This window comes from Castanea sativa, chromosome 8 (assembly GCF_040712315.1).
Source record: "Castanea sativa cultivar Marrone di Chiusa Pesio chromosome 8, ASM4071231v1".
Taxonomy (NCBI): Eukaryota; Viridiplantae; Streptophyta; class Magnoliopsida; order Fagales; family Fagaceae; genus Castanea; species Castanea sativa.
In genome coordinates this window covers 53,820,387-53,848,040 of record NC_134020.1, presented here as the reverse complement: position 1 = coordinate 53,848,040, position 27,654 = coordinate 53,820,387, and the positions used below count along the sequence as shown (strand labels likewise).

The 27,654-nt window shown below is 34.2% G+C and overlaps 4 protein-coding genes across 4 annotated transcripts; 3 read left to right on the top strand and 1 right to left on the bottom strand.

Moving 5' to 3' along the window:
- The first annotated feature begins 364 nt into the window (after positions 1–364).
- Positions 365–4,655, top strand: LOC142607151 (protein DETOXIFICATION 14-like). Its single transcript, XM_075778576.1, has 7 exons — positions 365–688; positions 2,432–2,976; positions 3,069–3,155; positions 3,505–3,561; positions 3,701–3,939; positions 4,040–4,245; positions 4,410–4,655. The coding sequence occupies exons 1-7, from the start codon at positions 416–418 to the stop codon at positions 4,479–4,481; spliced, it is 1,479 nt and encodes a 492-aa protein (XP_075634691.1). The 5' UTR covers positions 365–415; the 3' UTR covers positions 4,482–4,655.
- A 4,011-nt stretch (positions 4,656–8,666) lies between these two features.
- LOC142607838 (uncharacterized) lies at positions 8,667–12,973 on the top strand. Its single transcript, XM_075779482.1, has 4 exons — positions 8,667–8,883; positions 9,006–9,099; positions 9,802–10,011; positions 12,101–12,973. The coding sequence occupies exons 1-4, from the start codon at positions 8,809–8,811 to the stop codon at positions 12,814–12,816; spliced, it is 1,095 nt and encodes a 364-aa protein (XP_075635597.1). The 5' UTR covers positions 8,667–8,808; the 3' UTR covers positions 12,817–12,973.
- Positions 12,974–14,549: 1,576 nt separating this feature from the next.
- LOC142608017 (sec-independent protein translocase protein TATC, chloroplastic) lies at positions 14,550–18,718 on the bottom strand. The gene is made up of 4 exons (XM_075779722.1): positions 18,281–18,718; positions 16,369–16,679; positions 15,528–15,818; positions 14,550–14,925 (listed from the first exon to the last, which is right to left on the bottom strand). Exons 1-4 carry the CDS (start codon positions 18,549–18,551, stop codon positions 14,716–14,718), a joined length of 1,083 nt encoding a protein of 360 aa, XP_075635837.1. The 5' UTR covers positions 18,552–18,718; the 3' UTR covers positions 14,550–14,715.
- Positions 18,719–20,681: 1,963 nt separating this feature from the next.
- Positions 20,682–27,035, top strand: LOC142608034 (origin of replication complex subunit 4). Its single transcript, XM_075779737.1, has 16 exons — positions 20,682–20,844; positions 20,963–21,053; positions 21,154–21,210; positions 22,011–22,058; positions 23,102–23,152; positions 23,236–23,279; positions 23,364–23,427; positions 23,619–23,705; positions 23,989–24,080; positions 24,196–24,277; positions 24,748–24,833; positions 24,939–25,048; positions 25,968–26,060; positions 26,142–26,206; positions 26,298–26,441; positions 26,745–27,035. The coding sequence occupies exons 1-16, from the start codon at positions 20,735–20,737 to the stop codon at positions 26,778–26,780; spliced, it is 1,260 nt and encodes a 419-aa protein (XP_075635852.1). The 5' UTR covers positions 20,682–20,734; the 3' UTR covers positions 26,781–27,035.
- Positions 27,036–27,654: the final 619 nt, after the last annotated feature.

Sequence of the window (27,654 nt, the reverse complement as noted above, 5' to 3'; positions counted from 1 at the left end):
TATAGTCAAACACTTCAAAATTGTTACATAAAATTTGTGGTAATAGAAGATCTATTACAACCCAAAAAAAAAAAAGGGCCGCCATTTTTCTTGGAGAGTTTGATTCATTCTTCAACTTAACCCCCAATCACATTAAAAATAAAAAATAAATAACCTTAACCCATAAGAAAGAGTCATAGCCGAATAAGATGTATGGATTATTATTATTGAGAAGAGGACGTATGGATTTAGAGAATCAATAAAAGCAAACATGCATGATTGTAACACGTATAGAAAGGCCAAAAGGCCCAAAACCTCTTATCAAGTAGAATAAAACAAGTCTCTTCCTCCTCGTCATATGTTTCCAAACAAATGTGCCAAAGTGTGAGTGTCAGGGAAACTGATTTGTGAGTGAGACACAGGTCACGAAAGAGAGATGGAGAAGAGCTTGTTAACAAAAGAGAGAGAAGAGAAAAGAGAGGGTTGTTGTTCAAGTTTAAGCATAACAACATGGGGATGGGGTCATGGTGAGTTTGTTCAAGAGGCCAAAAGAATAGGGTACTTAGCAGGACCTATGGTGGCTGTGAATTTGTCACAGTATTTTCTGCAAATTATATCAATTATGATGGTTGGTCACCTTAGTCAGCTCTCTCTCTCTAGCACTGCCATTGCTATCTCTCTCGCTGCTGTCTCCGGCTTCAGTCCTCTTGTAAGTCCATTCGTGTATCTATTTATAGTTTTACTTTTTATCTCAATCTATGATTTTTTTTTCCTTTTTCTGCTTTTTTTTTTTTTTAATTTACTTTCAGGGAAATTATTATTATTATATTTTTTTTTTTTGGTTATAAGTTTTGGCCGGAGAAGATAAACAAGAGATATTCGAACTAATAGAGAGGACAGGATTTGAAACTAATTGTTTTTTACTATTAGGTTAAGATACTAATTAGTTTTGGGATAAAATTGATTTAAATCAAGATCTTTAATTTATAGATAAAGTTTGGTTACAACTGTACTCAATATTTTTTTTATTAAATGTGAAATTTGACAATCTATCGTTGAATTATATTTTCTTCTTTGTATTTCTTATGTTTACAAAATTTTCAAAAGATTAAATATCAATAATTATATTATCAATTAAATGTTTAAATTTTAAATTTTTGTAGTCTAAAATTATGCATAAAAACTAATTTTATGAATCGAATAATAAATAATATCCGATTGGTACGGAATTTAACATGCCTATTGAAAATATAAAAAAAAATGCAATCCAACTATTAAATTTTTTTTTTTTAAGGGATTATTAGATTTTTAAAATATATAATCAGGTTAATTTTTTTATTAGGAGTTATAGCCAAACTTTATCTGTCTTTTATTCAATGATAAGAGAGATTTTACCACCTTAGTCAATAAGATTTATTCCGGTGTACAAAGGTGGGTCTGAACTTCAAAAATTAGGAGGAAGTGTAAGTGTCAAGTTTTGAAATTGCAAAATACTAATAATTAATGAAGTTATCAGGCAATTTTGTCTTGTAACTGATTTTTTTTTTTTGAAGGTTTTTGATAAGAAATGAACGTTTGTAACCACTCACTTCTGTCTTTTGGTTTAATTATTGTATTGGTCTAGAATATATATGAAGATGGTGAAATGACAATTACCATTATGAAATACAGATACGCTATTTTGTCCTATCATCATCAATATCTGTCGGACAATCTGATTAAATTTTGGTTCCCCGAAACGTTCTCAGCCCTCTTTTTTAGCTTGTCTATGATTTTAGTCTGTCTCTTTGTATTTTATTCTACTTTGTTTGATCGTTCCGTACAAAGGAATCTGTTGGCCTCACGTATAAAATTTAAGATTTCAAGGAATTTTGAGGCTGAGATTGTTACAGCAATGAAAAACAACAAAACAAAACTTGTGTTATTACAATATGAACCTATTAAGAAGAGGCATATTCCATATCAGAGCAGGTGCCAGATGGTCATGAGTTTTCTCCAAGGAAAGAGACCACATCTGCACTATACTCAAAGGGATTAGGCTAGTGCTCGAATCACACTGTCACACTTAGTAGCTGTTTATAAAGTTCAGATTGGACTTGGAATACACTTACAGTCTTACACATGTCACACTTGATCAATATGCAATCAATACGGGCATCACAATAGGAAATGCTGCTATACCAACTTCATTAGCATGGAGATCTGAATCCCACTGGCATTAGAGATGGATGGTTGAACACATGCATTAAAAGAACTATCAGAATACATTATTATGAGCTGAACCATTGGCCAATTTTCAGAAGATATAATAGTCACACATGCATGAGAGAATGCACACCCAGAACCACAACAATAACAGAAAATTGGGTTATTAAGTTGCTGCATTGAATTTGGAGTTAGCTGTCTATATTGATAACTAACAGAATTCTTGTAATTTTCATATGCTAAACAGTATGGATTGTCTACTGCACTGGAAACTCTATGTGGACAAGCATATGGAGCTCAGCAATATCAAAAACTAGCAAATCAAACGTATACAGCTATTTTCTCTATAATTTTGGTTTGTCTCCCTCTGTCTCTTGTTTGGATCTACATGGGAAAGTTACTTGTTTTAATGGGTCAAGACCCTACAATTTCACATGAAGCTGGCAAATTCATAATATGGCTCATTCCTGCACTCTTTGCTTATGGAACTCTTCAAGCCCTTGTTCGATATTTTCAGACACAAAGTTTAATCATTCCCTTGATAGTAAGCTCTTGTGTTACTCTTTGTTTCCATATACCTCTGTGTTGGGTTTTAGTACACAAGTCTAGACTAGGACATCTTGGAGCAGCATTAGCCATTGGTATGTCATATTGGTTGAATGTGATTTTACTTGGACTATACATGAAGTACGCTAGTGCCAGTTCAAAGACCAGGGTCCCAATTTCTATGGAGATGTTCCGAGGAATTGGAGAATTCTTCCGTTTTGCAATTCCTTCTGCTGTAATGATTTGGTAAATTTTCTCCTCCCCTTGTTTACAGATATAGTAGAGCACTATTGTGTTTTTTAGTTTTTACTAATGTTCTCTCATGTGATCTTTCATAGCCTTGAATGGTGGTCATTTGAGCTGCTTATCCTGCTGTCAGGGCTTCTACCAAATCCAACACTTGAAACTTCAGTCTTGTCTGTGTGGTAAGTTTCTATTAGTCTTTCAAAAGTAGAACAACTTAATTCTCATCGTTAATTGTAAATTACTAAAGCAAAGAATATTACAAACTTTACTACATAAACTAGTATGTCTATTTTTTAACACACAACAAAAAAAATATATTTATTATGTTGTTAACATGGCACCAATCACTCATTAACATGTTAATTTGTAAGCTTTTTTATAATAAAATTAATAGTAGCTTTAGCAATTTACAATGCAAGTTGTTGTTTGAAATTTTATTTTGTCTCTATTTACACCCAAAAAAATCCATGCAATAAAGAGATGAATTCATTAAATGGGATATAAATATTTTTCAACTTTTCTAAACAGTTTGTCAACCATCTCAACACTCTACATGATACCGGATGGAATTGCTGCTGCAGCAAGGTTTGAACTGATGCACATTCTTATATATAACTAGTTAACTACAGACATGACAATAGATATAGATATATCTACACGTGTATAAATTATTTCTACCTCTTTACATGTACATTTTTTTCTTTTTCTGTTTTTGAGAATATAGCACTAGAGTTTCAAATGAATTAGGAGCTGGGAATCCACAAGGAGCACGCTCAGCTGTAGCTGTAGTGATGTCTATTACGGTTGCACAGGCACTCATATTAAGCTTAGCCCTCTTTGCTAGCCGTGGTGTTTTTGGTTATGTTTTCAGCAATGACATGGAAGTAGTAGACTATGTCACAACCATGGCTCCTTTAGTATGTCTATCAGTTATACTGGACAACTTACATGGTGTTCTTTCAGGTTAATTGCTTTATACACCTCTCTTGGTAACATGTAATTACATTTCAGTGTATGGATTTATGGGCAGCTGAGCTCAATCTAGTGTTTCTTCATATTTCAGGTATTGCTAGGGGATGTGGGTGGCAGGACTTAGGCGCTTATGTCAACCTCGGCGCATACTATCTATGTGGACTTCCGGTTGCTGCCATATTGGGTTTTTGGCTACAGATGAGAGGACAGGGCCTTTGGATTGGTATACTGGTTGGTGCTTCAGTGCAGGCATTACTGCTCTCTATCATTACAAGTTGTACAAACTGGGAAAAACAGGTCTACCCTCCACTTATTATTCCTTCCAGCCTTCAATTTTAGCGTAGTCTATATTCTAATTTGTCCTCTTTCCTTGCATTTGACAATTTTGACATCTTGAAATATCAAGGTCTTATAGATTTTGCTAAAACTATTGGCCTTTAACGAGTATATTGATGTTGCAGGCAAGTAAGGCAAGGCAGAGAATGTTGGAGGGAAGGTCTTCAGTGGAAAATAGATTAACGACCGACTCTTGATCAACTATATTATCTTATTCCAAAGTTGTAAGAGAAATATAGTGCTTAAACTAATAAGATTTGTAGATTTTTTGCCGGCTACACTTAGGGTTTGTTTGGATATTGCTTATTGCTAAAAACTGAAAATATTGTAGTAAAATAATTTTTAAATGTGTAAATAATGTCATGAAACCCAGTTTTAAAGTTGTTTTTGTTGAAAAAAAATACTTGTGTGTCCTGTGAACAATATATGGAACCTACTAAAAAAAACCATAACCGCTGAAAAACATGCAAAACGCACTTCCTAAACTTACACTTAGTAATATGCATCGAGTGTTTTTTACAAAATAGAAGCAAAGAGAGCATGCCAACATTATTGTTTTTTCCCTACGCAGAGTGATAGCAAAAGAAGAGTTAGTGTACTGTACAACTAAACCCCAGAACATAGAAATAGAATAGAAAAGATTTTTTTTGGAAAAAAAAATTTTGAATTTTTTTTTTTTTAACCTCGGCCATTGCCTCTCACACCCCATAAATACTTATACTTGTAGAGTGACCAATACACCAAAGGTGTGTGGTGGTCAAAAACTGAAATATTGATAGTGAACTTATTTTGTATTACAACTTTGGTTGTATTTTTTATTTTTTATTTTTGTAAGTGTTTCGGGGCAGTCTAAAGGCAAAAAAATTCTTATTTCCAAGCAAGAATATTTCTAAATAGATCCTAATTAATAGCCTTCCATATAAGAAATCTAAATTGAATAAAAAAACTATTAAAAACTTAAAATAAGTGTATAAAAAACTGTTAAAAACTCAAAATAACGGTATAAAGTCTATTCTAGAAAATTCTAAAAATGACAACAATAACAAAAATAAAATTTCCATAACTTTCTATATTTAGCTTAGGCTCTGTTTGGGAGTTCATAAGGAAAGGAAATTGAATTGAATTGAATGATCATAAGGGAATGGTAAGGAATGAAATGGAATGTATTTAAGTAAGGGAAAGGAATAGAAAAGAATGAAATGGAATGGAATTAAGTAACATTGATTGGATGTTTTAAAATAAAAGAATGAAAATGAATGGAATATAAGTAATCTTATTTGGGAGTAACATGAAGGGAATGGAATGGAATCATTTTATGACAATATTACTATTAGATCCCTACTTTAAAATAAATGATTGAATATATAGGGGTATTTTGGGAGTTTTAGTTAAAAAAAAATAATTAAATCTAATTTCATTCCCTACCATTCCTCCCAATTTTGGGAGAATGAAAATTTGAGGTTTTAAGGGAATAGAGAGGAATGAGTGTTCCCTCCTACTCATTCCATTTCCTCCCACTTAAACTCCCAAATAAGGAAATGAACTTTTCATGCCCTCCATTAAAACTCCAAAACAAGGGAATGGAAGAATATTCTAAAATTATTCTTTTCATTCTTTTTTATTTCATTCTCTTCCCTCCTCCCAAACGAGGTGTTAGTGTAAGATAGAGTTGTTTTTCATAAAATTTTAGTGGAAAACAACTCTATCTCAAAATAGACAAGGAAATCAATTTTTTTCTTTTTCATTATTTGCCAAGAACAAATTTCATACTTATCTCAACACACTATCATCTTGTATGCAATCCCACCATTTGGCCATGTCACTCTTTAACTTATATGAAACAAACTTTACTTTTTCTTCTTCAGATGCCTCTGCTCAATAATCAAAATAATCTTCCAAATCAAGAATTCAGTCAACAAATACCATTTATGCATTATTTTATTTAAAAACAATGTTGTATCTAAGAACGCATCCACAAAAAGGTTGGCCTCAATGTAGATCTCCAGTACAATATTTCTTATTACTTTCACAATTCTTATGGGTGTAAATCCTTTTACCAACAAAAATAAATAAATAAAAACCATTTTAATTTTAATCATAGGAAGAGAATGGTTAGTGCACGACTAGATCATGAAACACTTTGAATACTCAAGGTAGAGATTTGGATCTATCACAAAAAAAAAACAAAAAAACAAAAAAACAAAAAAAACAAAAACAAAAAAAAAAAACAAGAAGAAGAAGAAGATAAATAAAAGGTAGAGATTTGTTTTCCATCTATAAAATAGATAACATGAGAATGAAATTTTATTGTTAGTGAACTTATTTCCGTTTTACAACTTATGAGTTATGGCCAATTTAAAAGCTATAGAAAACTTAATTTGAACAATATTCTTTTGATACAAGATAGAAATTCTACTCTAATCTAATCTAAGTATATATATGTGTAAAACTCCCTCCTTGAAACTTGAATCTCGTCTCTTGCCCCCACCACCCGACAAGCACTTATATTTGTGGATAGGGGTGTCTAAATAGAACTGGAACCCGACCCACCCTCCCAAACCGTCCGCTCTAACGTCAGTGACGGGTCGGCGGCTAGGTCTCTGCCCCCTGAACCCAAAAACAACGGGTCGGTTGGCGGTTTGAGGCTGAGAAATCGATTTTCAATAGACCCAACTATATATTGAATGGAAAACGTTGATTTTTCTGTCCGATTTGAGGAGATCTGGTGTGAACTCGAAGAGATCAGACGAGATAGCGCTGATTTTCTGTTCCATTTGAGGAGATCCGACCTGAACTAGAAGAGATCAGGCAAGATAGCACTGATTTTCTATATAATCTGAGGAGATCCAGCGTGAACTCGAAGAGATCGACAAGATAGCGTTGATTTTCTGTCCAATCTAAGGAGATCCAGCTTGAACTCAAAGAGATCAAGCGAGATAACGCAAAATTCGGCAGAGTTTCTCACAATCTGAAACCGACCGAAGACCGATTCGTACCCAATGAAAATCCGACCACCTGAACCGACTTCGTTCACCGATCGGCGGCGGGTTTAGGCATGGAAAACCCGAAATGATCGGGTCGGTTCCAGGTTAGGCACAAACCCAACCCGGACCGACCTATGGACAACCCTACTTGTGGAGTGACCATCGCATCAAGGGTGTGCAGTGATAATTTAAACAAAATTTTTAAACAGATCTTAATTATTAGAGATTAAATTATATAAGAATGTGGTGTAAAATTCATGTTTTACACCTTTAATCCCAATATGCCACATCATCTTATCACTTATTTAAGAATAAACACAATCACACCCAATTAATTTTAATAACTATACCAATTGGTGTCTTGGTCTGATGATAAAGAATTATCATTACGAGCGAACGTCATAGGTTAAAACTCTTTAAAAAAATTATAATACACATATATAAATCCAACCAAATTGAAAGTTTATTGAGATGTTATTAGGTATAGTAGGATATATTGAATTTTAAGTAAAATGTTAATGTGGAAATCTCTTATTAGATGGTATAATGTTTTACACTTCATCTTTACCAAATTTAGACTCTAATTATTAACCTTGCGTATAAGAACTCTAGTTTAATTAATTATAAAAAATAAAAAATCCTAAAACTCTCTTAAATAAGGAAATAAAATTATATATTTCTATACTTCAAATTTTCAAAAACTATAAGAAAATTCTCCCAATGATAATGTAAGATATCCTGCAACACTTTCTACTCGTAGATTTAAAAATAACAATTAAAAAAATCAAAAGAACAAAGTCTTGAAAATTCCATTGAATCTTTATTTTTTAAAAATGAAAATGAATAAATAAATTCCTCCAACATGACAAGTGACAACACAATAAGTTTTTCTTTTTTTTAAATCTACCCCTCAAAATATTTTTTTTAGTGTGTTTCCATTTCGAAAAGCAGATATATAATTTTTAATATTTTGGATAAAGTGCAGATTTAGTCCATATCTTATATACTATATATCAATTTGATCCTAACCTTTTAATTGTGTCAATTTATCCTCTAACCTTTTAGTATCGTGTCAATTTAATCCCTACAGTTATCTTTTGAATGACAATTGATGACATTTGTAATGATCAAAATAAAAAATTAGTTTCTATTAATGTGACCATTAAACTAAAATTTTATTTTGATCGTTTTTCATATAAGCAATATATATCTGATATATAGTAGCAAAGACTGAATTTATGTGATACTACCTATCAAAAAAAAAATTACATGATACTTAAAAGTTTATGACCAAATTATGACCATTGAAAAGTTAATAACTAAATTGAAATATAATGTAAAATGTAGCGACTAAATATTCAGTTTCTCCTATACATTTATATATTTTCTAAAATTTGTTTTGTAGCATACTATAAATTACAATACAAAGCGGCAATACGGCGGCGATTCAGACACAACAATCAAAACCCCTAGCCATCAAAAGCTCTGACAATCTTCAGGCTCTTACCTCAGCACCAACATTGGTTCACCAGAAAAAGAGATGGGCAGAGCTGAGAAAGAGCAACTGAACAAAACCCTGACTTCCCACCTCAACACCATCCATGAAACCTTGCAGGTTTGCTATCAATATCTCTATTTATGGTTTTGGTTTTTGGGATTTGAAGGGTCTTTTTTGATGATTGATATCATGTGGCTTTGTGTTGAATTGTGTGGACTAACAATAAACTGTGCGTTTAGGTGTTGGATCAAAGCCCAGCTTCTTCTCTTGGCAAAGTGAGCTGGGAGGAGGTGATCAAAATGGGGGACCAAGTCTCCAAGCAAGCTACCATGGGTATTCTGCTATCTATTCACTTAAGTGTATTTCAGCTTTTCTTACACTCCATTTTGATTTTGGTGAGATGGGTTCTTGTTTATTTTGAGGTATATGTTGGACATCCTTATTCAATTGTTAAAAATATTGATTTTTATTTGAAAAAAAAAAAAAAGAACAAAGAAAAAAAGATAGTTCTTTGCAATTATTCAATGTTTAGATGCTGATTGCACCTGTTCTATTTGCAAAATAATTTCATGATGTGTTTCGGAAGATATTAACGAGTGTCTTACACTGTGAAAGTCAAGTCATTTTAGCTGCCTAAACGCAACAAGTTCCAACTTTGAAGAGAAGGACATGATTTTGTACATATAATGAAGCACAAGAAAGACCAAACAGAAAATTAGGACTTGTAAAAGATGAGAGAAGAATATGATGAACTCATTGAGTTTAGTTTTTCTTGTGCATGTGTAACTTTCTACTAAAAAGAAAAAGCTGTCTCCAATTTCATTATGAAAATAATACAGAGACAAAACAGTCTAGATAAATTTGATAGTTATCTGCACATGCTAAAATTAAGGGAGGAGATTCCATACCCTTATTTACAAGTTCTTCCTTTGTATATCCTTTGATAGAGGGAACAACGATACCCTATACTGTTGCCTTTTGCCTTCTTTTCATGTGACATAATGGCTCAAGTAATTTATTCTATTATTTACACAGCTGGAATGCTTTGGACTGGAGAAACACCGGAAGTTAAAGCACTTGAGGAGAACATGGAAGCATACTTCAATATACTGCAGGGCTTCCTTCTGCTTTCCCATGGAAGTTCAGTGCGTGCAGGGCCTACTCTGTCTTCCTGTATACATAAATCCGCAAAACAAGTTGTTGATAGCAGTTTTAAGTTGTTCATGGAATCTGTCTCTTCATATGGTTCTCTCTCTCTCTCTCTCTCTCAATGCACACACACATGCACCAGCCCATTACAATCAATGAGATATGTAACTAGATATATATCTTTTCAATACCTGGAGATCATTATGTATATTACTTTATTGCTAAAGCTATACACACTTTGTTGTCTAGGAAATTTCATCTAGAGCCTAGGATTTTAATGTGAGGATTTATGTAGTCCACTTAAAGTGAATGAAATTTCAGGCTGAGTGAGGATTATGGATCCTTCTAAAAGGAAAAGTGAAGGGTACTTTTTAAGATCCAGGACCTCAATAAATGAAAGAAATAAATAAATATTTTTTGAAAATATATACTGTCCATTGATAAGCCAATGGGCTTAACCCTTACCATTAAGCTAGTGTTACAAAATAGTATCACACTTAATGGTGCAATTAATTACATTTTAAACTAAATCATTAGCATCATTTTTTAGTAAAGAAGTCATCTAGTTAATATGTGAGTGTTTATATCACTAGAAATACACTATTAGGGTTTTAGGGATCCCTATCAGGGTGAAGTATTAGGCCTTATGGTTTGAGAAAGAACTTGAATTAGTAGCTACTTGCAAAGCAATGGTGTTTTCTTGAAACTTTAGTTACAGCAAAGAGCATTACAAGGTTGTAGTGTAACAATTACTAACTAGTAAACCTGATTAAAATTTTCCAGCCAATTATTGATAAATTGATATTTATATATATGCTGTTTTGATGTAAACAAAAGGGTCACACACACACACAAACTAAATAGGGCTCTCACGGCATTACCATTACTAACCAATAAAACTGATCACACACATTTGCACAAGACTAAATATTAAGGGAAGAATATTGTGGCCTGGTGTCAACATTGTTAGAAACAAATAGTGCAGGCAAGGAAACATTCCCATGTGGCGGTGTTGTAAGTGTGGTGGTTTATGTAGTGATGCTGGCAGTGGAGGAAGAAAATTAGGTGGTGATAGTGGTATTGGATGAAATGGTAGTAGTGTTGCTCTAGTTGTGCAGTGTGTGTAAGATTTTTCGCAACATATGTTATTGGTAGTTGTCAGCTGTGGAGGTGGTGGGTGCTAGAGCACCTTGGCAAAGCTGGTGGTAGTGTAAGTTAATTTGAAACAGAGAACTTCTAGAAAAGCTAGGATTTTCTTAGATTTCATTTATAAGGTTTTAACTGCTGGTGTAGGAATATTTCTACATTGCAAAGTGAATTGTTTTAATTTTTGGTTGACCCTTCACTTATTTTTTTGATACAAGATAGAATTTCTACTCTAGCCTAATCTAAGTGTACATGCGTATGAACCTCCCTCCTAAAGACTTGAACTCCGACCCTTGCCCCTCACACTCCACAAGCATTTATACTTATAGAGTGACCACCGCACCAAGGGGGAGCAGTGGTGACCCCTCACTTATTGCTTTGAGGTAAATCAATGTAGCACTTGAGACTAGTAAATGCTAACATGGCATTTTAGAATAGGGCAATGTTAGCGAGAGAAATTTTTTCACAAGTTGCTAAGGTGTCAAGTTGTGATTGGTCATTGGTGCAACATTATTTTTACATATGCTCATCGTTGACATCATTTTTATTATATAACAATTACAATCTCCTCAGCAGTTGTGTAAATTTTGTGTCACTAGACTTATTGTTGAGAATAGCTTATCACATTGCATAAGCAATGGCAATCTCTGCCCGTAGGCCTTTGCTCAAGTGGTAAAAGGCTGGGATGGGGTTGAGGTAAGATTCGTTGCTTCGTAAGAGCAAGTAGATATAAGAATAGTCATGCAACCTCATACTAAACATATTGGCCAGTATACTACACATGCTTGATGCACATATAGTTATTGCAAAACTGTAGTATCATTCTCCAAGAGATCCAAAAATATAAACTTTATATGTTTGTGTCATACAGGCTGGTTATTGCATAAGCTCATTCCACTTCTATTAATGCATCATGTTAGTTATTGTGGCATACTATTTTTCCATCATGGTGATACGTTCCCATCCAAGCATATTAATAATTTTCTATTCCATTGAAAAACAAACTCGTCTTATCATCTTCATGGCTGGACATGAGCAGGATCTCACAAAAAAGACCAAAAACTCTCAATCCCACAGTTGGTTGGTTCAGTATGGAACTCATGTTCTGCTCTTAAAAAGACTCCTTCGACAAATGTCACAGCCATTGGGCGAGGTATGACACAAGTTGCAGTTTCTATAAAGGATGTTCTTCGCGAGATGAAGGAGCTTAAGCCAGGTTCCTCTGACCCAACAGATGAAACTTATGAAGAGGTTTCTAACAAAGCAGAAAGTGGGCCCCAAGATGATGACAATTCATGTGAGGATGAGCTAGGCAATGACCTGTCACCTGAAGAGATGAAAGTTGCCCAATCAGCAATTGGGGTTGTGTCTGAAACACTTGTAGTTATTAAGGATCTTATTCGCACCATCACAGGTTTGCTTGAACTGGAAAATCCAAATGACTGCAGTAATTTTGTGGATTGTTTGGAGAAATTGTTGAAGTTGTGTCAAGGAATTGGAGAACAGATTGATGAGCTTGGAGCTTGTCTTTACCCCCCACAAGAGGTTCCAGCTATGAAGGCCACTTCCGAGAAAATCTTCAGCATCATTGATGATATGCAGGTAGAGCTGGAAAATCTTAAAGGACCATCGGAAGGTTTTATTCAGGCATGTAATGGTTTGAGGAGTTCACTGAGACTGTTTGAATCTGAACTAGGTTGTCCTACTACTTCTGATCTGGAAGCCAAAATGCAGAACATTGCCTTGAGTAGTTGAGTCCCAGAGACTTTTACTAGTGTGGTATTTTGTAATTTGTTATGACCCAGGTGTTGGATAAATTATTTAAAGTAGTTTAGTGATAGAATAAATCTTACTAGATAGATTAATATTGTTATTTGTTTATATTTAATTTAATTCATATGTTTTTGGATAAGATTGGTTCCTATGTTTTAGGATTTATTGATGAGGTTATCTCATCTTTGGCTATTTATTTAGATTGAATGCATTAATGAGAATTAAGCAGAAAAATAACCAAAAAATGTCTATTGCCTCTTTCAAGTTCAAAAGATTAGTCATCTCAAATTAATTACACTATTTTTCAATTATCTCAGTTCATAACATTTGGCATCAGAGCATTTCGATCCATTTGAAATATCACCGTATCTCAACAAGCAACCAAACTCACCCTTCTCAACATAGAAACCTACATCCAGCCAACACCAATATCAACACACGTAAAAGATTATTTTCAAACCCACTGTACATCAACCTATAGCCATCTATTAAATACCATAAGTCCACAAAAAAAAAATCATTGTGCCCACCATAATCCAAAACCCAACTCACAGAGTACCCATCAAGCCATCATGTCTACGACTCAAAGGAAATTTATGGAGATACCAAAATTGAAAGGTGGAGACCCTTTTTCATGGCTTTTCAAGGTCTATAAATTCTTCGCTTTTAACAACACACCATCACATGATATGGTTTCCATTGTCTCTTATTACATGGAAGGAGAGGCACATGATTGGTTTCAAACCTTAGAGGCAACAAGATTATGTACAAATTGGGTGGAGTTCATATGCATCCTTCAAGATTGATTTCGAATACCAATCAATGAAGTATCAATGGAGATTCCTATTGAAACCAACAATTCAAGTGTTGGTGATCAAAGAACCACCAACAATTCAAGAAGGTAATACATTAGAGGGAGCACTTGCCAAAAAAATCACGTTTGAAGATAAAAGGATTAGTGAAGTGGAAAAGATAAATTAAAGAGATCTCGTGATTTCGAATAAACCTAGTCTAATTTCACACATTGAATTTGTCATTCCCGATGAGTTCAAGGATGTGAAAATCAAGACTTTTCTATTTCACACAAATGATTAAAGAATTGGTGCAAATATCTATGGTTCAAATTCATATCCTTCAACTCTTTAAGATTCGAGGTCGAGTTTTCTCCAATTGGGAAAGAGGGATATGGTGCGGGCAAGCATCTATTTTCATGTTTTGGAATCTTGAGAACAAGATTCATTTTGAAGGGGGAGAGAATGTTATGACCCAAGTGTTGGATAAACTATTTGAATTAGTTTAGTGATAAAATAAATCTTCCTAGATAGATTAATATTGTTATTTGTTTGTATTTAATTTAATTCCTATGTTTTAGGATATGATTAGTTCATATGTTTTAAGATTTGTTGATGAGATTATCTCATCCTTGGCTATTTATTTACGTTGAATGCATTAATGAGCATTAAGTAAAAAAATAATCAAAAAATGTCTATTTCTTCTCTCAAGTTTAGGAAATTGGTCATCTCGAATTGACTACACTATCTTTCAATTATCTCAATTCACAACATAATTACATCATAGCTGACTTTCAGAAATTAAAGGAAACAGGATTCTGTTGTCACCTTTCAAGAGATTATTTGGATACAGATAAAACTCATGCTTTTCTTAAGATAATAGATTTTGGATGCTAACGAGGTGCAATAACTAATTCAGTGGACTAGAGACAAATAAGTTTCATACCATTATATATTTCCATCAGAAAGCTTTTACAATGATAGTAGTACAAAACAATCACATTTAAATGGGTGATTCATCCTCTGCTTCTCATCTATATACCATATCATTTTTTGAATATACAATTCCGTGCATTTAAATCAGCGTGGTTCATCGCCCTGTAAGCTTAACCATCCATGCGCCACCCAGGTAAAGACCCAGTAGGGGTCCTGCCAGAAGCATCTGAGTAAGAGGATCAGTTGATGGGGTAAGTACAGCAGCTGCTACAACTGCACCAACCACTACATATCTCCAAATTGACAGCATTTGATCCCCAGACACTAGACCAACTTGTCCCAGTAGTACTTGTATGACTGGTACCTGTAGAACAAGATGAAAAGTTCAAGCCATAAATATAATTTGCCATCTCAAGATAAAGGGGTGAAAATGCAGTTTTAATTAATGAACAAGCATATGAAATCTATTTTCATCTTTTCTAGCTTTTGACTGCAGATCTCCTAAATGTAAAATACAAGTGTATACTAAGTTCACCGAAAAGATTATCATTATTGAAAGAAACAAACAAAATATAGATATACATTAAATCATCTAAGCTTTATTACGCATCACAAGTCAGTGAAAGCAATAATTAACTCATGCATCGGATATATGCATCCTTCCATTATATCCAATGCACGAAATACCTTCTCCAATGAAAAACAGTCATTTCACTTATAAGAAATAGAAAATGAACAGCACCCATTAGGCATGGTAAAGTATATTTTAAGAGCTTGAAGAATGATTAAATTAAACGAATATTTTTTTACCTGACTAAGCAAAAAAAAAAATCTCATTATTACAGAAATGAAAGAAAATTTTGTAAGTCTCACTTTCAAATATGAGTCTTGGACATATGGTTGCTAATTTGTAGATACAAGAGTCATCCTCTTGTGCAGAGGATAAGCTTGCAAAGAAGGCTTTACCTGGAATGACAAGCCTGTGCTGAACATTAACACAAGCACGAACTCAAAGTATTGATCGATGGACCACAATGATTCAACTGCCCCTTCTGCATAACTAACGAAGAAATTTAGGGCTGCTGGTGTCAGAACCAAGTAGGAGAAGATAATACCGGTATAGAAAAGTATAGACGAGCCGAATACAATTGGTGCCAAAAACTGCCTCTCTGATCTCGTCAAACCTGGGAGAACAAAGGCTATAATCTCATAGAGAATGACAGGGCTTCCTAATAGAAGGCCACAGTATCCTGATACCTACAGAACCCATTAAAAGAATTTTATGGATATTAATAACAGCTTTCTTTTAATCTAATTCAACAAAGAACCAATATATAACCCAAAAACTGTTCATTGACTTGTAATTTATGCAATGTGCCCGGCGTTGTAACTTGTAAAATCACATTCTACATAGAGCCGTGTGGGACAACCATTAGTTGAACAAGAAGGGAAAATTCAATTAAAAACAAGAAAAAAGGACTAAAAAAGGAAGAAGATGAATTTGAACTTTTCATTTCCAACAATGATTATAAGAAATACAGACCATAATGTTCATGGGCCAGCCACTTTATTTGGGAAATAGCTACTAGCTACACTAGTGGGCACCCATAAACCAATGGTACAACACCAATCAATCCTAAGTTCTTCCTTTTTCAGCACTTGGGACAAACTGTAAACAATATAAATGACACTAAACATAGACACGCCCCGCGCCAAGGGGGGTTGTTGGGTTTAAAAACCAAGGATACAAGCTTTCGAAAATAAAATATGTTTTAAACCAAGGAAAGATGTTTCGATTCAATCTAACCTTCAAAGTTGTAAAGAAGAATTCACCGGGAGCTAGCTGCAGGAACCGCACACCTTGTGTTTTGACAGGAGCTTCAAGAACCATTATTAATTCTTTTGAAAATGCAAAGCATCCCAAAATAGCAGCTCCAACTGCCAAAACTGACACAAATAGTCTCTGACGCAGCTCTTCAAGATGATCAAATATAGTCATTTCTTTATCGTCCGGGAGGAGCTCTTTACTAGGATAAAGAAAATCATAAAGTGCACCCTCTCTTCCATTTTCTTGCCCAAAATTTTCAGAACTTTCTTCTCTTGAGCTATCAGCCACATCTATATTTCCATTACAAAAATGATGACAACATTACACACACACACACACACACACAGTTTATAAGACAAGAATATGCAAGAGTACTACTACAGATTGTTCCAGGACATCTAATGAGAACAAAATATTTAAACTTATTTACAATTTGCAATTATTAACAGCATAAGCAAAAACTACTTCCAACCCCAAAATATTGGGAATAAAGCTTGGTTGTTGCTGTTGTTTTGTTGTATAAGCAAAAACTGTATCAGTATAACGACAATAATACGAGACAGACATATGTTAGATGTCTAAGACATGGTTATATTTTCACATCATAGAGATTCATTCCTATTATTTTTCTCTACAAAGACAAGAGGCTTTGACAAACTATGAAGCACGGGTGCGTTTCGGGATTCGGGTGCGGGTGCGGGACTCGGCAATTTTTGAAAAAGTAGGGTGCGGGTGCGACGGGGTGCGGCGATTAAAAAATTATTAAAAATATTTTTATTTATATTTTTAATATATTGCTAAACATAATTTTTTCACATTATATAAATATATACCAAATTTAAGAACAATAGGATATGGAAGTGGAAGATTGCTCAAATTTAAGATTGACCAAATTTAAGATTGCAAGTTGAAGAAACACTTCCCGCCAATCCAAGTCCAACAACATGCTCCAGAGACATTCAACAGCACCTATTCTCTCTACTACACCTTTTTTTTTTTTTGAATTTCGGCCGGTACCGGCATATTTCGGCCGGTATCGGGATATTTCGGCCGATATCGGCCGGTTTCGGCCGGTATCAGCCGATTCGCGGGTATCGGTTTGCGCCCGATTCGGGCCGAATCGGCGCGCGTTGGCCCAAATCAGCGCCATATCAGCGCGAATCGCGCCGAAAAAATGGTTTTTTTAATGCCCGACGCGGCACGGACGCGCAGGCAGCGGCGTCGCCTGCGCGTCCCCATGTCGGGCCGCGTCGGATGTGGGTGCGGCGGCCCAAACGCCGCACCCGTGCTTCCCAGTTGACAACTCATATTTTCATGGAAATGTTTTTATCACATGAACAACACAAGACACAGAATCAGGGATTTCTGAAAACACTAGATTGTAAAACACCCACTTACATAAAATTTCTGCAGGTATTACTTAAAAGAACTAACTAATAAAATGAGATGAGCACAACCACATGGCCACTGTAGATTCAACTGCAACTTCCAAAAAAAAATAATAATAATAATAATTCCCATAATGCCCTAGATTGCATGGATTTTTGTATCACTAACTAAATTCATCATTTCTAACCACTTTTTTTTTTTTTTTTTAAATCATCATTTCTAACCACTTACGATTTTAGGAAATGCAGTAAATTCACGATTTGCTAATAACTTAATCTTTTCGAACGGTCCAAAATTTATCATATTAAATCAACCTAGAAAAGCTATATATGACTAGACATTTTAAGCTATAGTGTAAATATAACTAGGACACATAATAAAAAAAATAACAATGGCATATAAGCTAAATTTTAAAACATGTAACAATAATATCAGGCACGTTATAATAAATTTTTTTTTTAAAATGGAACTTTTTTTTTTTTTGTTGGGGTTATGCACTTACCAGGTCTATCCTCAACGGCCGAACCAACAGAAATACCCAACTCTTGTTGCTTCTCTCTGACATCATCATCAACGGCGAAACAAACGACGTCGCGGAGACTCCTAATCCTACGGTTAACAACAACCTCGTCGAATCTCAATCTCAATCTGGCTCTCCTCGAATTTCGGACCTGTATAGACCTCAGCTCGCTTCTGATTGGTCCACGCCGCTTGTAGCAGCAGCAACTGTGGAGTTGCAACTGCGGCACAATAGCAACGCTCGCGCTTCCCATCCTTCCTTTTTTTTCTCTGTTTTTAGTTTTTCTATCCAAATAAATACATAAATATAAATATAAATAAATAATAATAATAAGAATCAAAAATTGGTTCTTGGAGTTGTTAGCTCAGGCTCAGCTGGGTGCAGCAAATCTAAAACGGCATCGATGAAACGATTGGCTCTAATTTCATTTATACTGGGCTGCCCGATATTTTTACATGTTTGGGATTTTGGGCGTATTTTAGCAGAAAGATGTTGAGGATTTCTAATGAACGCCATGGGCGTAGAGAAAATAAAAAGGTTATTCTGATCTGGGCTTGGGCCCTTAATGATGGAGTTGAGCCCATGTTAATTAACATATTATAGAAGGGAATGATATAAGATCGCTCCTGTTTTTTTCCACCTATTTTTTTATTCGATTTTTTTTTTTTTTAAAAACTTAAGTGTATTTGGATGACGCTTATTTGCTGAAAATTAAAAACCTCTTGTTGAAAATACTGATTCACGCATTTTGTGTAAGTTAGCTGGTCCGTCTACTGTAGCCGTAAATTTCACTTTTTCAAATGTAAACGCAAACTTGGAGCTGAAAACGTATAATTCAAACGGAGACTTAATAATGCCCAGTCAGTTGTTGGATGTAGCCTATTTATAAAAATTATTATGCTATATGCACTTGAAATTATCACAAAATGAAAAAATCCACACTCTCACGCCTAGATTTGTCACTCATCTCACTTAAGCCTGTAACAACACAAAAAGGGATGAATGGAAATTGTGTTTATAAACCAGTTGAATTTGTAGTAATGCTGACATTTTTTTACCATTTTTTGTGGTAATCACGTGTCACAAGGTATTTTGATAGACATGTTAATATATATTTTTTTATAGTTACTGTGTTAAGCGTACTATTATGGGTTAGCGAAGACTCTTTGATATTTAAATCAACAAAAGGCAAGATATCTTACCACTAATAATTCCTGTTGAAAATGAAGTATTCAAATTACAATGCGAGTTATAATCCTTTAAGCAAATTTTTGTAAATCCCTAGTTCCCCACTTCACTTAGGGTTAACACGGCCTTCTTTTTGAGCTTAACCATATTATCAGGCAAAACTAAGGTTCTATCATAACTTGTCGTTTCTAAACTTAAGTGCTACTTCATTATTAATGTATAATCAATTATTTTGGATAAACAATATAATTAGGTATACTACTTGACTTGAGACTCAATACACATCTACATAAAATAGTTATTAAATCAAATCCATATATTCGACACACCAAAATGATAATTTGAAACCTTACAAATTTTTACTTTAATCCAAGTTTTTGAGAGATCATGGGTCTGTTTGGAGTTAGTTTATTTTGCTGAAAATACTGAAAATAAAGGTAAAAGTTAGTTGAAATAATATAGTAAGACTCATAAATAGTACCAAAAATGCAGTGGAACCCACGAATAGTAACAAAAATAAGTTGAATAATACATGTACTATTATCGGCCCATTATTAGTAGGCCTATGGGCTATAGGTTGGATAACAATTCCCTGATGGGCCCAATCCATGGTGCTCGACAAATTGGATCGTGGACTAGTTAGTTTGCAGGGTCCAATCTTACTCGGGGTCCACTTCAAGGGTATTTTGGTAATGCCTTGAGGGATATTGTAGCTAAGTAGCATCCGACGTCCAAGTCCCAAAGGCTAAAAATCCCCATTTCCAAATTGAGGTACTTGTTTGTTAAGAATAATCTTAAAGGACCCCACCTGCACAAAAAATACTAAAATCAATCATTGCTGGTTTACAAGGAATGCTATAGACGATAAAAAGAGTGGAAGAGAAAGAGGTTAGACATGAGAGGGGAAAGAACCAAAGAGAGAGAGAGAGAGAAAAACCAAGAGCAGTTAACCAAGGATCTGGCACACACAGTAAAATAAGCTGACTTTTTAATTTGGAGCCAAATGTACAATAGTAATTTTTTTCTTAGATTTCAAACATCATGATTGAAAGTTGGTGAAATAGGCAAATTATTTAAAGGAATAAATGGTAAAAGTTAAGTGGGAAAAGGCAAAAAAAAAAAAAAAAAGTCACTGTGCACGTGCGAAATAGTTGGTGTGTGTATATAAAGCATGACCAATGGAATAGATGCCCTACTTCTAATTTTCCCGCCATTTCAAAAAATCTCTCAGTTTTTGTACTATCAGCAATGGGAAGAGAGAATACAGTAGAGGAAGCCCTAAATCTACTCCGAAGCAGACTCTGTAACCCTAGTTTCGTCTTCAAGCCTCTCTCTGATTCTCCAGATAGCAACTACAGGTCCGATTCTCTCTCCATTTTACTCTAATTTTAAATTTCATGTTCTCTGTTTGTTTCCCGAGAAAATGTTTCCAATTATATTTTGATTGATCGAGGGAATTGCCATTTTTTTTGGCAGCAAATTGAAGTTCATAATATCGAGTTCGGTCACCGAGGCATGCAACAACTCGATCCTGCTTCTGGGTCCTCGTGGTTCTGGAAAAATCGCGGTTTGTGCTTTTTTCTTTGGTTAAGCTCTATTATGATTTTGCAAATTGATTAATTTGATTAACAAAGTTTTTATTATTATTATTTTGGTTGTGATGTTAGGTGTTGGAGCTTGTTCTCAAAGACTTGTTGGTGGAATTTCCTGATTTGATTTCAGTTGTAAGCACCAATTTGACCTTCTTTTTGTTTTTTTGTTTATGAATTAGTAATTATATTAATTAATAGCATATTGTTTTAAGTATATTATTGGGAATTTGGACTAAATTAAACTGGATCATTGACTTGTAACTTGTTTTAGATAGCATTTGAAATGAACCCATATCTTTTTCTATTAATGTCAATTTGAAATGAACTATCTTTACTTTCAAAAATGTATACCTGAAATGAACTAGACCTGAGTTTAAATCCTGCCTACGCTAAAAAGAAACCAATTGGTGTCTAGGCCTGATATTAAAGAGTAATAATCATGCTTCGTTGATGAGGGAAACTGTAGAAAGCTTAAAGATGTTTGAGGATTTCAAAATGGAATTCGAGGTGCATGTTGGCATCCCATTGCAAATGGAATTACATTGTTTGTTTCATAGTGAATGTTGTTTGTAGATCCCACCGTCTCTTATTAGGACAGTTATAATATGGTATCCACCAATGTACTTGCGAGTTAGAACTAATTTTGGTGGTATGTTATGAAACAATAACATTGATAGCATGCCATTAATTTTGTATGGCTCTAATTTTTTTAAGTGACCCCATTGAAGATGCAATGCACCATCCTTGTTTCTTTTCTCCTTTTAATTATTTTGGCCATCAAAGTAAATGTCTCTATATTTTAGTATCGTGGATACTAGTTCATGCATGCTAGGGTTCCAAATAACCCCCTCCCCGAAAACAAGAAAGGAAAAAATAAAGAATAAGGAAACAAATTTTCACAACTTACTTTGTAACGGATATTTTTGTTGCAGATCAAGTTGAGTGGGCTGTTGCACAGTGATGACAACTGCGCTTTCAAGGTTTGATATCTATTAATCTCTTTGCCTCTAGTAGATGTTCTGCACACTTCGTTTGAATAACATTGTTTTCTGTGAAATTTCCTAATCAAATATTGATATTTTATTAAAAATTCACAATATCAACATTTTAAAAATGCTGGTTGAGGTTTGTTCGATATTATTTTTTAAGGTACTTGATTTTGACTGAACTTGAAATTGTAGACTTATTTATACAAATACAAGAATCTCTGAAACTAATAAGATTTGCAATGCAATCATATTGCTGCTTAAATGAAGCCGAGTTACCCATGTTATTAATTTCTGACCATAATAAGGAAAGATAGTGGATGCTACTTAGATATCCTAAGGTTGAGAGGTACTTATCAAAAATAAAATAAAATTATGGTTACTATCAAGAAGTTAGTATGGAATTATGAAAGATAAAGATTCCAATTGTATGCTGAAACAAAAGAGAAAGGTTCTGCACGAGTTCAACTTAAGTTGAATATGCATTTACACATGGCATTCTGTTGAAGTTCCAACAATAGTGCACTACAGATCCATATCTTATAGGTTAAATTCTTGTTGATGGTGCATTTATGAAGAAGATCATCAACCTTGTGAAGACAGTACAATGTACATTGATATTATAAATTTTGAATAAGCAATGTGGCATTGTGGTAGATGCTAAGGTGATTTAATGAAATTGTATGGAATTGCTCAAGCCAAAAAAAAAAAAGGTGTGCAGAGTTTTAGGTGTAAGATACTTCCAAAATTTTGAATTTGATTTTTTTCTTTTGGTGACAAATTAGATCAATCTTATTGGGATCATTTTAGTAATGACTAGAGACTAACATTCATCGAATGCTTAATGCATACAAGCAATGGAGAAGAGAACCCATTGTTTTGATATGCACACTTATAAGCAAAGCAAAATTACGAAATATGTGTACATTTAAAGATTAGAATAGATGCATGTCATTGTTTTCTGAGTAGTTACTTCCATGAAATAATTTCCATTCAGAGGTTATGAAGTTTCTCTGACATCCTCGTTGGTCTTGCAGGAAATTTCTAGACAGTTATGTGCAGAGCATCAATTATTGTTCTCAAAAATGGTAAGATGTTTAATCTAATTGAGGTTAGTGATAATTTACAACTAAATACTTCTGACTTGTTGATCTTGATGTGGTTCTTTCAGGCATCATTTGACGACAACTCCCAGTTCATGATAGCCATGTTAAGGTGAGTATAAAGTTTGCTTGATGCAACTCTTGTTCAATGGTCTAAACTAAAGTTTAATTAATTTTGTGATTTCTGGTTTGTTAGGGAGTGTGGATTAGCGCATAAAACCATTATTTTTGTGCTGGATGAGTTTGACCTTTTTGCTCAGGTAAGACACTGCCATTCTGTGCCAATTCATTATTTGCTTTGATTGAATTTGATGATAGGCCACGTAAAATCTTCCCTGTATTAAGAAGAAAAGGGCCCATTTTGAAACGTACAATTTTGTTTGATCCATTTAAATTTTCTGATTATGATATTTCTGCTTTCTTTTTTTTTTTTTTTTTTGGTCCCCGGCAGGGAAAACAACGAGTACTTTACAGTTTGCTAGATGCAATGCAATCAGTAACATCACAAGCTGTTGTCATTGGTGTGAGTTGCCGACTGGTATGGTGCTCTGAAGTTTCTTTCATCTGTCTTGTTTATTATCTTCAGATTCATGTGCATGATGATTTTTTTTAAATAAATTTTTAATTAGAAAGGAATAAGAACCTTTCTTGTCTTTGGACTCGATTGGATTAGTTTTAAAATAAATTTGGAAGTTTTGCCCATTGTGGTCATATGAAAACTGCATATAAATGTTATATACAGACTGCAGTTGTGGAAACATGGTTTTAGTTGCTTGTACATTGTGAAAGAATTTTGGGAACTTGGGCTATAATCTATGCAGGATGCTGATCAGCTTTTGGAAAAAAGAGTGAGATCTCGCTTTTCACATAGAAAGCTGCTGTTTCTTCCTCCCTCCAAGGAAGATTTACAGAGGTAAGTGTGTTTATTGTCTGTGTCAGAGATCTCACCATGGCTTCTGCCCAGATAGGACGAATTATAAATTTAACAATTTCTTTTGTCTTGATTTTCCTCTGTTCTAACTATGCAGATTGTTGGAGCACATTTTATCATTGCCAGTAGACTCAACCATTTCTCATGACTATGCTGTTGAATTTAATGCTAAGCTTCAAGTATCCTTTTAATGAAATAGCAATATGGGCATTTTAAAAGAAGGTTGTGCTCCCCACACTGGCCTGCTCTTCCTTACACGTATACCTTTAGCATGGTAATATATTTCAGAAGAACTTGTCTATATGAGGAACACCCATGTGAAAATAAATAAATGTGCTGTGTCCAAATAAGCATATATTTTTTAAACTTAAATAAGTTAATGAGCTTTTGACACCTATCAAAAAAAAGTTAATGAGCTTTTGACAAATGGAAATGAGTCAGTTATGGAAGGTTAAGTTCCTTCTAACCATATTGGCCATTAAATTTGGGTGATTATCAGTTTAACTAAATTTTGATAACTTCAGAGAGATCAGTTGTTTATATCTTGCCAAAGAGGCTAAGACAAACCTTTTCTTTTTTTCTTTTTTCCCTTGAATAATGAAAGATTTATTTTCTCATATCTGGTTAAGAAATCCTTGACATTTTACAGAACATGCTAGCAGATGAGAAATTCAAACAAATTATTATTACATATATGGATTCTGATGCTACTGTCAACCACTTACTGAGGTTTCTGTAAGTTCATTCATCCAGAAACGTAGAATCTCTGTACTAATAAGTTAAAATTATGAGCTTCTTTCATCCTCTGCTGAACTTACTGTTGATAGACCATGACACTAGATTTCGTGCTGTTTCTTATATGGAATTGGGATCTGGATACCTATCACTTGAGAATTTCAAAACTGCACTTTCAAATATCCAAAGGCAGCCAAAGCTGGAGTGTATAAAAGGTTTGAAGGATTTAAATACTTTTTCTTTGATATTTATGTATTGCTTATGTGGTACTCATATTTCTAAACATCTGCTATTGACTCCTCTTTCATTCTTGGAGTCTTTGTCACTATTTTTTTATATTATTTTTGTTAACCTAAGGTCATTCATCTTGCCTAAGTAAGCTGCTGGAACACAAAATCATCATTCTTTGCTTTGTTTTCTCTGTTTTCGAACACAGTTTCCCTCCTCCATGCTTAAATGATTAAATTCACAATTTTCCAATACCTAAAGCTTTTGGAACAATCAATAATTTATCATAGTATTAGAGTAGATGGGCTTGAGTTTGAACCTTGGCTCCACTTTATCTCCCGTATAAAAAGTTAAAAGTCCCATGTGTTTAGCCTCCCACTTATGAAGAGGGAGGTTAGGCCCAAACATGACGGGGAATGTTAGAATAATGGTGAAACAATTAAATTACTATTTCCAAATGAATTAAGCTTTTAAGATAAGTGGTAGTTTGTCATGTACAATTAGAGGAAGAGCATGAAGTTGCTCCCATTGGATCTTCTCTAGCTAGTTTTCAATTTATAAATTCATTGACTGTGACTGAGAGCTAACTTTATCTCTAAACCTGTCTCTTATTCCTATTCATCTATTTGATGAGTTTTAAAGTAGTAACTGCTCAAATAACTAAAGTTACTATTGTTAACAGATCTTTTTGAGGAAAAAGGTTTTGGCTATGCTTAAATTATAAACTCATTCTTGGTAACTAAATTCAAGGTTTGCAAGTTTAGCATATTAACCCATGACTGTGCACAAATAATTCCCGTGCGGGCTTGCATGTTTTTATGGAACATTATTTGAATAAAAGCCTTGCTTATGCAAGCTAACAGTGATCTAACTAATGATTATGAATGCACATTTGACTTGAAACAGATTGCTCCATCTTGGAACTACATATTCTGGTATGCATGAAGAGATTGGAAGTTAAAGAGCAAAATTCATACAACTTCAATTCCGTAATGAAAGGTCAACTTATGATGTTTCTTTTGTTATCATTCCATTACCATTATCAAGTTTGTCAATTTACATGTTTGTCATGCTCAGCAGAGTACAAAAGCATACGCGCTTCATTCCAGATATCTGAGTATTATGCATGGAGCATATGCTTACGGGTACTAATAGTTCTCTATAATTTCTATTTGAAGGATCTTAAGGTTTAGTCTCCCTGTATGTCTGAACAATATTTTGCTTTAACTTTTCCAGGCATTTGAACACCTACTGCAACGGGAATTAATCTGTTTTACAGACAATAGAGGACAAAATCAATCTGTTGAATTTCGTCCAGTGAAGCTTTTAATCTCATCCCATGAACTTCAACAGGGACTAAAATCATATCGCTCCTGTCCTGTAAGTTAATAAAGGATAATTGTGGTTGTGCATCCCTGCATGAAATATCGTGTGTGAAAGTATATTGGTTCATCTGTATGGATGAATATGTTGGGCAGTATGGACTCTTAAGGAAATTACTCGAAGCTTGCTGAAACATGCTTATTTTCTATATTACAGATTTCTTATAATTTTTTTTTTTTTTTTTTTTTGCTTTTGGTCATGAATTCATCACTAGAACTTCACTGGTATTATAGTTCTTGCAATTGATGATCTCTGGTGAAAAATTCAGTAATTGAGGCATTATTTTTCTTATCTTGGCAGGCTATTCTTTTTAAGTTAATGGATCGTGAAGTTTAGTACAGTTGAGGGACAGATCCATCGCTGCTTGATTGCCTCGTGTGTAATGACCGGAGAAAATGTGGATTCTACCGTCAGCAGTAATCCCTTCTGTTGAAAATTCCACTATATTTTTGGGATGGGTTAAATTCTTTTCACAGGCCTGCTGCTTTAACTAAGATGCATCCAGATGGAGATGTCCCCCCACATTGTGATTCAATGTAATTGTTACTGCATATGATTAAATTTAATGATTTCATAACTTCATTGTGTTTCGCTTCCTCTCCCTTTTGTTATCCAATTCCATTGTCATTATTATCATAAATTAATTGTGAAGTTGCTATACGTAACCATCACGTGGTATTTTTTTTCTTCGGTGAGTGCTTCTAAACAATCTTCCACCACTCAAAGCTTATCAGATGAAAGGTGCACTTCTTGCTACGTCCCCCTTTACATCCATCCTTGCACAAAGCACACGACCTTAGTCTTTTGGGTACGTGCATTCTCTATGCACCACATATGTATAACACTATGAGTCCGTTTGGATAGAACTTATTGCTGAAAACTGAAAACTGAAAATACTGTACAAAAATAATTTTTTAATGTGTAAAATTACTGTTCATCCCAAAAAGTACTGTTCATTGGCCTAAAATCACTGTTCATGACCAATGAACAGTGACACATGCGCGTGGAAAAAAAAAAAAACTGGCCAGACGTGGACGCAGCCTCCTATCCAAACGCATTCTATAGCAGCAGGGGTTAAAACGTGGACCAGCTGTACTTAGGGTCTGTTTAGATAGAACTTATTGCTGAAAATTAAAAACACTATATCAAAATAACTTTTAAATGCGTGAATAGTACCATAGAACCTATTTTTAATGAAAAAGTTGGCTGA